General features: G+C 42.1%; 1 protein-coding gene across 1 annotated transcript; it reads left to right on the top strand.

Moving 5' to 3' along the window:
- The first annotated feature begins 1,440 nt into the window (after positions 1-1,440).
- Positions 1,441-8,639, top strand: vamp1a (vesicle associated membrane protein 1a). Its single transcript, XM_026928407.3, has 6 exons — positions 1,441-1,526; positions 1,729-1,761; positions 2,191-2,317; positions 4,619-4,777; positions 6,523-6,574; positions 7,695-8,639. Coding segments are annotated over exons 2-6 (357 nt in total). The 5' UTR covers positions 1,441-1,526; positions 1,729-1,759; the 3' UTR covers positions 7,712-8,639.
- The last annotated feature ends 7,276 nt before the right edge of the window (positions 8,640-15,915 follow it).

Genomic DNA, 15,915 nt, shown 5'->3' on the forward strand with positions numbered 1-15,915 from the left:
TCACAGTGATTTGAAATGAAGCAATCAAGATGTGACTGAAGTGTAGACTTTCAGGTTTAATTCAAGGGATTCAACAAAAATATTGCATTTCAACTAACATAATTATAAATATAAGGATTTTACTGCAGCCGCCTTCAGTTCAGTTAAATTAAGACAAATAAGACCAGTCATTCAGTTCCGAATGCTGCTGCATAAAAGGAGGATGGACTGCAATGACTCAGCTTATAAGGCGGTTCTGTTTTTCATGGCATTCTCTTTTAATGCTGCGCAACCCTTGATCAGTGCCAGCACTAAGTGACCGATCTGGTGTGACTCAAGCTGCAGTGTGCCGTTTACTCCCTAGTGTACTATCATTGGGCTTTCTTTGACAAACACCCTCCTGCTTTTCCAGGAGGCATCAGGAAGGGCACTTTGGCACAAAGACATTTTGAATTTAAAAAAAAAACAGCCTTTCCCTGCGTGATATATTTGGTGTCCATGATCACGTAATTCACATCTAATTCACCTTTTCTGTAATTCTGCTCCAGATTTTGGAATTTTCAAGGGATTGTTAAACTGTTAAATAATATATACACTCACCATCCACTTTATTAGGAACACCCGTACACCTGCACATTCATGCAGTTATCTGATGGGCTATCATGGGCACAGACTCACTGAAACTGGACAGTTGAAGACTGGAAAAAGACCAGGTTATTTTTTTTCCCTAATCTTCAAATGTCCAGTTTGGGTGATTCTGTGCCCAAGATATCCTCAGATTGCTCTTCTTTGCTGACAGGAGTGGAACCTGATGTGGTCTTCTGCTGTTGTAGCCCATCTACTTCAAGGTTCAATGTTTTGTGCATGCTGAGATGCTTTTCTGCTCACCAGGGTTGTAAAGAGTGATTATGTGAGTTACTATATCCTTCCTGGCAGCTTGAACCAATCAGGCCATTTTCCTCTCTCCTCTCTTATCAACAAAGCGTTTCCACCCACAGAACTGTCGCTCACTCAGTGTTTTTTGTTTTTCGCACCATTCTGTATAAACTCTAGAGACTGTTGTGTGTGAAAATCCCAGGAGATCAGCAGTTTCTGAAATACTCCAACAAGCCCATCTGGTACCGACCTCCATGTCACGGTGAAAGTCACAGAGATCACATTTTTCCCCATTCTGAAGTTTGGTTTGAACATTAACTGAAGCTCTTGACCTGTACCTGCATGATTGTTTGCATTGCGCTGCTACCACATGATTGGCTGATTAGATAACTGCATGAATGTACAGGTGTACAGGTGTTCCTAATAAAGTGGACAGTGAGTGTATATTTCACTTCTACCTCTGAGAAAGTCTCTTTTTTGCCCTGGTCATTTCCTCTGTGTGAGCTTTGCCTTTTATGGAGCAGACTACAGACTGGGGGGGGCTTAGGGGGAGGGGATGGGTGTGCCTGAAAGTGGACGTGATCCGTCTCCTCAGAACCCTCCTAGGGATAGCACACGCATATATTTTGTTAGTCCCAAGATCCAGACCAACAAGTGCATCAGCTCTTTCGGTAATAATTTTTTTTTGTTTTTTGTGGAGTAATGGCTCAGTCAACGCACTGATACATTTAGGCTACTTTAGAACAGAATATGCCTTTTGTATGAGCAGACTTCATTTTTAGGCTACTAAGGAATAATAACTAAATCTCTCTCTCTCTCTCTCCTTCTCTCTCTCTTTCACACACACACACACACACACACACATGCATCCAGTGTATCCTGGCCATAGGCACTTGCTGTCAAGATGTAAGTATTCAATGTTTTCTACTACTTAAACATAACAGATCAGAATTTTGTGTATAGAATGCTGGTTTCTTCTGTTTTTTTTTTTAACGTGTTACACTTTATATCAATGCATGTTGCCAAATGTATTGAAGCCAGACAATACATTAATAATCATAGCAATTTATTTAATTCCACCATCTGTAGCATTACGCATTACAATTCTCTAAGTCTTTATAGGTGCGTAAAAGTATCAGGACAATAAACATACGTAGCCTACAAACTATCAAATCTCTTAGTCATTGAGGATTGCATGGCTCCAGAAAGTCCCAACTAAATACTGGGCATTTATTCTGATGTATTTGAGAGTCAACAGAAGTACGCATGTAAGTGTGTTCTGAATTATTGGCACTTAAGTCTTGTATTTGATGGCATAAATTCGCATCTCCACAGGTCTGCCCCAGATCAGGATGCCACCACTGACCCTGGAGCCCCAGATGGGGATGAAGGACCACCAGCCCCAACCCCAAACCTCACCAGCAATCGTCGCCTCCAACAGACGCAGGCCCAAGTGGATGAGGCAAGCACATCAGTCAAATAACAGATGTTTACTAGTCACATAGATTGGCCTTTTGGTATGACTGTCCAAACATCTTTAAGATTATACCATAAATTAATCGCTTTGATTTGGTATGACTAGTGATAAATATCTGAATATTTATCCCATAAAAATGGAATGCCGTTCCGCATGTTTCATCTACACACAGCCTACGCAGATAAAAGCTCAAAGATCATTCTTACTATGCTTAATACCTATTCATAGAGTTCCATGCTAGTAGTTTTCCATTCAAAAGAGCAAATGTAATTTTGTAATTTGTATTTTCTTTCTTTTTTTTAGCTAAAATTGTAATATGGTTGGGAAATTTATTTTTGCTTATGGTGGGAAATCAGTTTTGCTTGCAAAAAAGGTCTCCCCCAGTCACAGCAGCTATCCGTTTGGGAGGGTAAGTTTTAACATATGCTTGTCCAAGATGTGAAATCAGTCCAAAATTTGATTAGGGGCCCTAATTAGAGCTAACGAGGTGCGATATGAGCAGTAGTCAGATTTCTCTTATCTCATTAAAACTCAAAACCTCCACTCTGGCTATCAGCAATAAATTGCCATAAGTCAGTCCACGATAGTAGCTTTAGAATTTTTAGAATTGTTTCCTGGCTTATTTTTTCTTATCTCATACATACTAATGTACAGTACATGCTGTTTACTGGTCTCCTGAGTAGCGTAACAGAAAAAGTGTCAAGACACTGTAAATCAGAGTGATATTAGTCTTCGGTGTATGTATGCTCATATACACTATATTGCCAAAGGTTTTGGGACGTCTGCCTTTACATGCACACGAACTTTAATGACATCCCATTCTTAATCCGTAGGGTTTAATATGGAGTTGGCCCACCCTTTGCAGCTATAACAGCTTCAGTGTGTTTATGGGAATTTTTGACCATTCTTCTAGAAGCACATTGGACGGGTAAGTCCTGGCTCGCAGTCTCCACTCTAATGCATCCCAAAGGTGTTCTGTCGGGTTCAGGTCAGGACTCTGTGCAGGCCAGGCAAGTTCCTCCACACCAAACTCGGTCATCCATGTCTTTATGGACCTTGCTTTGTGCACTGGTGCACAGTCATGTTGGAACAGGAAGGGGCCCGCTCCAAACTGTTCCCACAAAGTTGGGAGCATGAAATTGTCCAAAATGTCTTGGTATGCTGAAGCATTAAGAGTTCCTTTCACTGGAACTAAGGGGCCCAGCCCAACCCCTGAAAAACAACCCCACACCATAATTCCTCCTCCACCAAACTTTACACTTGGCACAAGACAGTCAGGCAAGTACCGTTCTCCTGGCAACCGCCAAACCCAGACTCGTCCATCGGATTGTCAGACAGAGAAGCGTGATTCGTCACTCCAGAGAACACGTCTTCGCTGCTCTAGAGTCCAGTGGCAGCGTGCTTTACACCACTGCATCTGACGCTTTGCATTGCACTTGGTGATGTAAGGCTTGGATGCAGATGCTCGGCCATCGAAACCCATTCCATAAAGCTCTCTGCGTACTGTACTTGAGCTAATCTGAAGGCCACATGAAGTTTGGAGCTCTGTAGCTATTGACTCTGCAGAAAGTTGGCGACTTCTGCGCACTGTGCGCCTCAGCATGCGCTGACCCCGCTCTGTGATTTTACGTGGCCGACCTCTTCGTGGCTGAGTTGCTGTTGTTCCCAATTGCTTCCACTTTGTTATAATACCACTAACAGTTGACCGTGGAATATTTAGTAGTGAGGAAATTTCACGAATGGACTAATTGCACAGGTGGCAACCTATCACGGTACCACGCTTGAATTCACTGAGCTCATTCTTTTACAAATGTTTGTAGAAGCAGTCTGCATGCCTAGATGCTTGGTTTTATACACCTGAATTCAATGATTTGGAGGGGTGTCCCAAAACTTTTGGCAATATAGTGTATTATAGTGTATATATAGTGTGGAAGAAGGCAATTAGCAATTTCTTCAATTGCATTAAGCTGCTCTGTGATTTAGCATGAGCAGCAGGTCGAAAACATGTGACTGCTGGCTTCATGTGTTTCGGAAGAAGGATGTGCTAGTTCTCATGGTCCCCAGTTGGTAGATGATGGTGGGTGGGAATTGGCAAAGACAAAAAATGGGGTAAAAATAAAAATGTTAAATAATTGCTGTTGTATAATGATTCATTATATCCTTGCCATGTCCATCTTGCTTCTCTTCAGAATGACTTTTCTAACCCTTTTCTGTAACACAAAGGAGTTATTTAAATGTTGGATAAAGCTGACAAATTACTGAGCTCACCTTAATTAACCCCTCTAGGTGGTGGATATCATGCGTGTAAATGTTGAAAAGGTAATAGACAGGGACAAGAACCTGTCAGAGCTGGACAACCGGGCTGATGCGCTGCACGATGGAGCTAAGATGTTTGAGAGCAGCGCTGCCAAGCTAAAGAACAAGTACTGGTGGAAAAACTGCAAGGTGTGTTCTGTAAAATATATTGTACCATGTGTGATCTTTTATGCTTAGCATTAACCAAGCAGGTTGGTTAAGATCTAATGACACACGATGGGTCGTGTCTTTCCCTTATATCACTTTAGATACCGCATTGTGTGTTTTTTGGTACTAATAAATGTGTTGGTAGTAATAAATGTTGGCTCTTTCATAGAATTTCAGTATCCCATTCCCTAGAAAAATGCAAGTATCCATTTTAGGGGTTCTTTTGTGCTGTTATCTGTGTGCATGAAGTAGTTTCATTAACTGATAGTTGTGCTGCAGTAGCTGATTGTTTCAAGATAACCTTGGCCTGTAAATCACTATGCTGGCAGAACTAGATAAATGTATAAGCTCTGATGCAAATAACCGATTCTCATAATAGCAGAGTCACTGATGGCCTGTGACTCACTCTATGCATTGCATTTTTATGTCTCCATCCAAACCTCTGCCAATACAGCTTTCACTGTAAATTAATATCCCCTCCCTTTCTCCTTCTTACTTTTCCCACCTCACAGTGCATTTTGCCCAAATGGTACACCAGCGTCTTATTCAATCATGTCCCTGGATAAAGGGCAGGGTGATGTCACTGGATTAAAACCCAGCTAGATCTCATGATGCAGCCACTAATAATCCTTCCTCTTTTCTTTCTCTTTTCCATTTCTATTTGTTATTTTGGAGACACTTTTATCCAAAGCGACTTACAAGTGTAGCAGAAGAAAGTTTAAGCTCAAGGCTGATAAATTAAAGGAAAAACCTGTGGCTTCTTTATGTTGTAGGGGTCATATTCCTGGCATGGCTCAGACCACTTGTCTCCTTAGAAGGGAGCATAACTGCAAATCAGTACAAAGTTATTCTGATTGATCTCTTTTATTGTATGATGAAACATTACTATCCTGATGGGAGTGGTCTCCTCCAGGATGACAATTTACCCATCCACAGGGCACAATGGCTCACTTTGATGAGTTTGAAATGATTTGAATCATATGCTACGGCCAACACAGTCACCAGATCTCAACCCATTTGAACACCTAAGGAGATTTTGGACTAAAGTTTTAGACAGTGCTCATCATCAAAACGCCAACGGAGGAGAAATCTTCTGGAAGAATGATGTTCATCTCTCTAGTACAGTTCCAGAGATACAGTATGTTGAATCTATATCAAGGTGCAGTGAAGCTGTTCTGCTGACTCACGGCTTCTCAAAACCTTACTAAGACGTATTGTTGGTTTTTCCTTTAATTTGGCACTTGTCTGTATCTTTTTTCTTAGCTTTCCGATATCCTGTTTTCTGCTTTCCTTCATGATTTTCATTTTTCACTGAATGCTTTTCCTTAAACATGATACATGATGATGCATGATACACTGGCTGCATTTAACCAGAGTATATTAACACAATAATATGATAATTAACAGCTGACTCAGAATCAAAAACACCTAAAATGGCATATACCGATTGAGATTATTGAGAATTAAATTGCAGTTTCTGTCCAATCAAACAAGGTGAGTAATCCATTTTATAGCCATTGTTGGATATACATACTGGCGATATTACACTGTTATTAAATTAGATCAGTGTTGTAGTGTATGACTTATGGCTATATTGAAATTTGATTTTGTGATTTCATTTTCTAAGACAGCTAACCATATTTTTTATTGAACAGCATTATATGTTTAACTTTCTGGCAGTATATATACATGCACATTGAGGATAAATTATCTTCACCTTTTCTTAGATGATGATCATCATGGGAGTTGTTGTAGTCCTCCTGGTGGGCATTGCTTTAAGTGAGTAAACTCCCTTATACCCTAGTGCTCTAGACACGCCATAATTTTAACATAAATAATATAAATCAATAACATTTTTTGTATCATGTAATTAATTAATAAGTAATATTATATCTAGCTGCTGCTTTTTCTTAGATACAAATAAGAGGTGCACTATTGGGGTAATTTATTTTTAGAAAGCTTGACAGAAATGTTCATAGGGCATTTGGTTGAGACTAGAGGTGTGTTTCAGGACTGGAATCCCAGGGAAAGCAACGAAAAAGCCATGTGAGTGGGAGGTTTTATTTTCATGCATGTATGAGCAAGCAGTCAGATATGAAGCTCGGGGGACCAAGTAAGACCATGTTCATTAACATGAATGTGTGGCACTGTGCAGTGCATTTACAGTAGGTCTCCATTTATACTTAGTAAATGCCTGGTCATGGTTACTTATGGTGGTTTAAATTAGATAACTAGTTTGTTCATATTTTGGGAAATAGAACCAAATTCAATGAAAAAATATCACAAATGGCATGTCACAAACAAAAATAATAACTGCCCAAGTGGGATTAAAAAAAAAAATGCATCTCTCTAGTTGAGACCATTTATGAACTCGAATGATGCTGAGGTTGAGGTTCTGTCAGACACAGAATTTACAGACTGTGCTGATAGTGCTGGCGTTTCTGCCTTTATAGGGTTTTTTTATGTTTTCAATTTCCTGTTTAAGCCACACCCACTTTGAGTTTAAATCTGAATACAGATACCAGGTTTATCTGCATTTGTTCATCTGTATCTGTATCCATGTTACTTTGCTTAGGCTAATTTGGAAAGTCCTGCACTGTAATTCTGATATGAAGAAGAAGGCATGTATTAATGGATAAATTATTTACTTTTGCTGGAATGTCCCTTTAAATAACACAAACAGGACACATTTACATGTTCATTTAGCAGGTGCTTCTTATTTTCAAAGTGATAAACAAATGAGGAAGATGATAAGAGGCCTTGTTCAAACAACAGGTGGCATCTGGGATATGAACTCAAAACATTCTGATTACTAGTATAGACCTGTACTCAAAATACATTAGTATGGGACATTAAAGTTGTAGTTTTCATATGACTTCTTGTGATCTTTTCTCCACAGTGTACTTCTACCACTGACCTGTAAACAAGCATGTGGCAAATTCTACCACGAGTGCAAATAATTTATGCAATGTTCACCAAAGCTCATACCTCTGTCTTTGTCCTAAATGATGCCTTTTATCCAAAGTGCAGCACGTGTGTAGATGTTTGTGTAATGCCTCTCCAGTGCTTCCACATTTCTGTCAAAATACCAACCTGGGTGATTTGCAACTGTTCTCACCTTCTCTTGCTTATTCCTCCTCGTTTCTATTGTTCTGAAACATTCTAACTGCACAAAAATGTAACTGGAAGACTAAGGAACCATGAGATATAGATGGATAGATGAAGAATTATATGCATTTATGTATGTATGACCTAAGGCGTATATACTATAATGTGACAACCATCATTTGGAGACAGTGCTGAGTCTCCAGTAATAATCCCCTTTTCGTTTATTATTAAATATAATATCATATGAACATCATATCAGACATTGTGCAGTGAGGTTATAATAAATCTTCTCACTGCATAACGGCTCTGGATGTGGGAGATTCTGAATCAGAATTCTCTGGGTTACTTTCTGAATGTTAGCCCAGCGATTAGTGAACTAACTAAGTACTTTGAGAACTTTACCATTATATAACTTTACAACTTTGTAATAATATAGCATTTCAACTAGTGCCACTAAATATTAGAAGAATGATAATTAAGCTCTGGGAAGACTTGAAGATTACAGTTAAAATGGTATGGTATGTAAATTATTGCATGTTTGATGCCTCTAAAAACTGAGTTTAAGGAAAGGCCATGTCACTGTACGTTCCGTATATATGCAGTTACCTGTATTATTTATTGCAAGCAGATATTGATTGCTGAACTGTGTCTAATGTCCACATTTCATAGGTGTTTATTGTACTTACTTTGTTTAGTCATCAGAGACTGATTTGAATAAAGTGATGAAAAGCAGTTAGCTAATGTCTCTTGAGTCAATTGTAATGTATTTTACAACTGTAATATATTTTATTTATTTTATAATTTGAATCCAAAAACATAAAATGTCACGAACTGACACCTGAGAGCTGTACAGCTTTGACACATTGCATTAGTCACATTATATTTAATGCAGACAGACAAAAAAAAATCATTACACATATATTCTTATTCATTTGGGGCTTTCAGTATGAAGGCATAAAGTCAAATATTAACTGTATGCTTGATTGTCTTTATTTACAGCAAAACTTACTTTTGTCTGCTTTGTTTAGAAGGAATATAAGGGTTAGGACACAAAGTCCAGCTTATTAATCCAGAAATAACAGAATTGATAGGGGACTGTATGTGTGTGACACCAATTTGTTGTGTATACACCAAATATGACCAAATATATGGGGACATCTGACCATCACAACGAACATCCCTTTCCAAACCATGGGAGTTGGTCCCCCCTTTGCTGCTATAAGAGCCTCCACTCTTTTGGAAAGTCTTTCGACTAGATGTTGGAGCGTGGCTGTGGGGATTTGTGTTCATTCAGCTACAGGAGCATTAGTGAGGTCAGACATTGATGTTGGTGAGGAGGTCTGGCATACAGTCAGTGTTCCAGTTCATCCCAAAGGTGTTCAGTGGGGTTGAGGTCAGTCTTCATGGAGCTCGCTTTGTACACAGGGGCATTGTCATGCTGGAACAGGTTTGGACCTCTTAATTCCAGTGAAGGGAAATTGTAATGCTACAGCATACAAAGACATTCCATACAGCTGTGTGCTTTCGACTTTGTGGCAACAGTTTGGGGAAGAACCACATGTGTGTGTGTGATGGTCAGGGGTGCACATACTTTTGGCCATATAGTATTAAGTTTTGGTCAAGCACAAATGACAAGATGTATGACAATGCATTTACGTTGACTGCACTATGTGTATGAAATATGTGTGTGTAATGCCAATGGTTTTATGTGTCTTGAAAGGCTACTTTGCAAAAAATGCATGGTGATGCCCAGGCAGCAGCAATGCAGACTTCCTGGAGTATGTCATGTCATTGTGGGGGCTGGGTGTCCATCCAAGCTCTAAGGCATGTTGATGATGTCCAGCACACTGAAGGCCAGCCTCTTCTTAGAAAACAGAGCCTATTGAGTCTTCCTCCATGACAGATGCATGGTTGGTCTGAGTATCAGATGGCTGCTGTCCAGTCTGAAATCATACCATAGGGTATGTACTGAACACTCTGTAGGCTCACTGTCATGGAACACTGTAAGGTCAAATGATTGATTTACAAAATTGGGTGATATGACCTGGGAAGAAATCCCCGGTTTAACCAACAAATCTAGACCAAATAGCATCTTCCACCTAGTACATAAAGGTCTGACTAGGTGCTTGTATGTTCGAGAGTGTTATTCATTCAGATGGGCTAAATCTGCAGGCAAACCATGCCACACCTATCCAAATTCTGGGACACCACTTTTGAAGTGAAGTGACTTGTGGCCAAGTATGGTGACCCATACTCAGAATTTGTGCTCTGCATTTAACCCATCCAAGTGCACACACACACAGTAGTGAACACACACACACCGTGAACACACACCCGGAGCAGTGGGCAGCATTTTTTGCTGCGGCGCCTGGGGAGCAGTTGGGGGTTCGGTGCCTTGCTCAAGGGTCTCACCTCAGTCATGGTATTGATGGTGGAAGAGAGCGCTGGTCATTCACTCCCCCCACCTACAATCCCTGCCGGACCCGAGACTCGAACCCACGACCTTCAGGTTCACCTTCGGGTTGCAAGTCCGACTCTATCCATGGGTGCAGATACCATCCTTCCAGCCGTATACTGGAACATCCCCACTAGAGGAGTTGCTCTCAGTAAGGCTAACCATGGATATGTCTGTCATGGCAGTCCAAAATCAGTAAGAAAAACTTCCAGCTCAATTCCAGCTGGTTGATGTGTTCTGGTCTCACAGCAGGGGACACACTGATACCCAAGCCAGTAAGGGAAGTGTGCGTGGTTACTATCTCTCTCAGATAGGGCACTGCTCCTAAGCATATCCCTTTTGTTATTAAAGCCTTGTGATTCCAACATAGAACCTGCAACCCACTCATTAATATGAGGACACATTTCTGTTTGTACAATTTCTGGTCCCTCCATTAACTGATAACTCACTTCTGAAAATCCTGCAGTTCCAGCAAGACCAGGGGACCACCACTGCAGCTGCCGTCAACAATCCTAGCATCCTAAACAATGTATTCTCTCAGTGAATCTACCTTTACACCAGTGAATTGTGTGGCCTATTTCAGTGTTAATGAGCTCTTTTCTGAGGTCACTGAGACCAAGTGCTGTATGAGGCTAAGTACTGTATGAGACTGGGCTTTGTTCATAGATATTAGTCTATGAATTTGCAGTCTTAGCTCTTGAATCATCAAATTCAACTCACCTAGAAAATGACTCAGACCGCCACTTGTTATGTTTATGGGTTGTAGATGTGGTCGTTTGTGACTAATGAGCTGTTTAGGCTGCAGTGTTTTGGTCAGATTCAAGGCTGAAATGTCTGATTCAGCCAATGTGTCCTAAGATGGTCTGGCTAAGATGGCCTGAAGGTGGTTGTTGCCCACTTTTGGCTTCCAGGGGATTCAGACACTGGCTGAGTCTTGCAGCATGGCACGGTCAACTCTGTGTACTCTGAAAGAACGAGGGGTCTGTTACACTGAAGGAACACCAACTTCAGGCACATAGCTGTGGAAACCCAACTAACAGCAGACTAATCCAATAAAAGTGTGGAAGTGGAATACCCTGAGCAGAGAACCGGACCTGCCTGGGAGAACAAGGGGACAATGGAGGGAAACCTGATTCCAGCCCCTGTGTTATACATAGTATGCTCTGCAGTACACGTGTGATAGTTTAAACCACACTAGCGGCAACCATTGGTTTCCTCAGGGGTCACACTTGTAGTTTTAACGTATACCAACTATTATGGTCTCAAATGTTAAACTCTCACCTTCCAAAATAAGATTACACACTTAGAGGTTTCACTTAGACCATACAAAATAATAGAAGTTTAATTTTAAGCTGGAATCTTACAAAGTATTATTCTGCAAGCTCACATGTTTGTTCTTCCTAAACTTGAAAAGCAGTAAAATCTCTGTTTATCCTTGCTTTGGCAGAGGTTTAGCGAAAAATGTCTAGAAGAAAACAGACTCCATCAACGATATTTAGGTATTACTAAATATTTTTTTAAGATGACACTAAAATAACACAAACCTGACATACACCTGTCAACACACCTGTAAAATGTAAAAGTTACCAAACCAGTGGATGTATCTGGAATGAACCCATGGCAACAAGTTGATTCTTAAATCTGTAAAATCGTACATTTTGCTATAATATTTATATCCATGAGCATACTTTGAAATTTTATACAACCACAGACCAGAATAAAAAAAGGAAAAAATGCTGGTAGTGTTCATAACATAAAAAGAAATATTTGGACACTGATATGACACTCAAAACTGAGCTCTTGTTTTTTCACTGATGTTTCAATTTAACTAATTTCAATTGTGGTAAATTCAGTTGGGTGAATTTTATTTATATTGACTGTTGTATTAGTTTGTGTCCAACTGTCCCAAAGAACACAGTGGCTTCCACCAAATGGAAAAAAAGTTCAGAACCACAGAGACACTTCCTAGAGCAATCTATCTTATGAAACTGACTAACAGAGTAGAGGTGCTGCAATTAGGAAGGTGACCATCAACCCAACTCCAGACAGATATAACTCCAGAGGTCCTGTTAGGAGATGGGAGAATGTACCAGAAGGACAACCAGTTCTGTTGCATTTCATAGTCCTTTATGCTAGAGTGGCCAGATAGTTGTCACACCTCAGTAAAAGGCACATGACAGTTAGCATTTAACAAACCCCTGCTAAAGGATTTTCATGTCATAAGAAAGAAGATTCTATGGCCTGGTGAAACCAGGACTGACCTCTCTAGCTTGAATGCCAAGCATTACTTGAGGAAACCTGGAACCAGTAATTTCATTCCTACAGTGAAGCATGCTGGTGGCAGCATGTGGCTGTGGGGAAGTTTTTCAGCAGCAGGGCCTAAGATGTTTGTCATGGTCAAGGGAAAGCTTAACAGATCATGACTGTTTAAGCCTGCTCATAACCTCAGAGAGAAGCTTCAACTTTTAACATGACAATGACCTGAAATACACAGCTAAGACAATGCAGTAGTTGCTCAGGGACAAATCTTGGAATGTCATTGAGTGGCTTTGCCAGAGCTCAGGATTGAACAGAACTGAAAATATCCTGAGAGAAGCAATACACAGATCCCCAAATCAAGGTGTGGCAAGCTTACAGCATCATGGCCATGAAGACTTAAGTCTGTAATTGCTGCCAAGGGTACTTCACCAAAGGACTGACTAAAGGGTCTGTGAAGGGTTTGTATATCTGATAAGTCTGTAATTGCTGCCAAGGGTACTTCACCAAAGGACTGACTAAAGGGTCTGTGAAGGGTTTGTATATCTGATATTTGTTGTTGTTGTTTTTTTTGTTTGTTTGTTTGTTTTTTCAAAAATATACACTTTGTGAAAACTTTTGTTTGCATTAGTTTTTTATGAACGTAATAGATTTTAGAGTAATGAAAAGGGATGTAATGTACAGTAACAAAATAATGCTAGAAAATTTTTAGCACTGATCTTAGTCTCTGTGATACGGTGAGGAGCTTGGCAATCCAGGAGAGCCTCCGAGTAGAGCCACTGGTCTTCCAAATTGAGAGAAATCAGTTGAGGTGGTTCAGGCACCTTACAAGGATGCTCTCTGGTCAGCTCTCGCTAGAGCTGTATCAGACACATCACACTGGATGGAGACACTGAAGGAGATACAGCTAACCCTAACCCTGTTGGAAAGATTATATCTCCCAGTTCACTTGGGATTGCCTGGGGAACCCCAGGAGGAGATTTCAACCATGCAAATCTCCCAGGAGGAGATTTCAACCATGCAAATCTCAAGTCAGTGCTCCCTAAATTCCATCAGCATGTGGACTTTGCAACGAGAGGGAAAAACGTGCTGGACCTTGTTTACACAAACATCCCCGGCGCGTACTGGGTGGAGCCCCGCCCCCACCTCGGCTACTCAGACCACATCTCTGTTATGCTAATGCCAGCATACAGACCGCTAGTAAGACGCTCCAAACCGGTTCTGAAGCAGGTGAAAACCTGGCCAGCAGGAGCCATCTCTGCTCTTCAGGACTGTTTTGAACACACTGACTGGCACATGTTCAGGGAAGCGGCAACTGACGGCGACTTCACTGACTTGGAGGAATACGCGACATCAGTGACCAGCTATATTAGCAAGTGCATTGATGACGTCACCGCCCCCAAGACCATCACCTCACGCTCCAACCAGAAGCCGTGGATGACTGCAGAGGTGCGTGCGCTACTGAGGACCCACGACTCCGCCTTCAGAGCAGGCGATAAGGTGGCCCTAAGACAGGAAGGGCCAAACTGTCCCGGGCCATCAGAGAGGCGAAGTGCACACACGCTCAGAGAATCCACGACCACTTCAAGACCAGCAGAGACACCCAGCGCATGTGGCAGGGCATCCAAAACATCACCAACTACAGGACAACACCACCTTCCTGTGACAGTGATGCCTCCCTCCCAGATGCGCTGAACGACTTCTACGCTCGGTTCGAGGCACAGAACGGCGTGACGGCGAGGAAGATCACCCCTTCTCCCAATGACCAGGTGCTGTGTCTAACCACGGCTGACATGAGGAAGACTCTACACAGAGTCAACCCACAGAAGGCTGCTGGACCAGACAACATTCCTGGCAGGGTGCTCAGGAGATGTGCAGACCAGTTGACAGATGTTTTCACGGACATCTTCAACACCTCCCTGTGCAGCACCGTTGTCCCGACCTGCTTCAAGGCCACCACCATCGTCCCCGTGCCAAAGAAGTCTTCAGTGTCCTGCCTCAATGACTACCGTCCCGTTGCACTTACACCCATCATCATGAATTGCTTCGAGAGGCTCGTCATGAGGCACGTCAAGACCCTGCTGCCTCCCTCACTGGACCCCCTGCAATTTGCTTACCGCCCCAACCGCTCAACAGATGATGCCATCACCACCACCCTCCATCTGGCCCTCACCCACCTGGACAATAAAGACACTTATGTTAGAATGCTGTTCATAGACTTCAGTTCAGCATTCAAAACAATCATTCTTCAGCACTTGATCAGAAAGCTGAACCTGCTGGGCCTGAACACCTCCCTCTGCAACTGGATCCTGGACTTCCTGACTGGGAGACTTCAGTCAGTCCGGATCGGGAACAGCATCTCCAACACCACCACACTGAACACTGGGGCCCCACAGGGCTGTGTGCTCAGTCCATTGCTGTTCACTCTGCTGACTCACGACTGTGTAGCAATGCACAGCTCGAATCATATCATCAAGTTCGCCGATGACACGACCGTGGTGGGTCTCATCAGCAAGAACGACGAGTCAGCATACAGAGAGGAGGTGCAGCGGCTAACAGACTGGTGCAAAGCCAACAACTTGTCCCTGAACGTGGACAAAACTAAAGAGATGGTTGTTGACTTCAGAAGAGCACAGAATGACCACTCTCCACTGAACATCGACGGTTCCTCCGTGGAGATCGTCAAGAGCACCAAGTTTCTTGGTGTTCACCTGGCGGAGAACCTCACCTGGTCGCTCCATAACAACGAAAGCCCAGCAGCGCCTGTACTTTCTGCGAAGGCTGAGGAAAGAACATTTTCCACCCTCCATCCTCACCATGTTCTACAGAGGGACTATCGAGAGCATCCTGAGCAGCTGCATCACTGCCTGGTTTGGGAATTGCACTGTTTCAGATCGCAAGACCCTGCAGCGGATAGTGAGGACAGCTGAGAAGATCATCGGGGTCTCTCTTCCCTCCATCACAGACAGTTACACCTCTCGCTGCATCCGCAAAGCCACCAGCATTGTGGATGATCCCACACACCCCTCACACACACTCTTCACACTCCTGCCGTCTGGTAAACGGTACCGAAGCATTCGGGCCCTCACAACCAGACTGTGCAACAGTTTCTTCCCTCATGCCATCAGACTCCTAAATACCTAGAACTGGACTGAAGGAACACACACACACACACACATATATATACACACACAACTGAACTGGTCCAAGGAACTCACACATACATACATACATTTATATACACACAACGGAACATCCTCTATGCACATGCACTGCACATGTTTTGCACGTGTTTTATTAT

Source organism: Pangasianodon hypophthalmus, chromosome 29 (assembly GCF_027358585.1).
Source record: "Pangasianodon hypophthalmus isolate fPanHyp1 chromosome 29, fPanHyp1.pri, whole genome shotgun sequence".
Classification (NCBI taxonomy): domain Eukaryota; kingdom Metazoa; phylum Chordata; class Actinopteri; order Siluriformes; family Pangasiidae; genus Pangasianodon; species Pangasianodon hypophthalmus.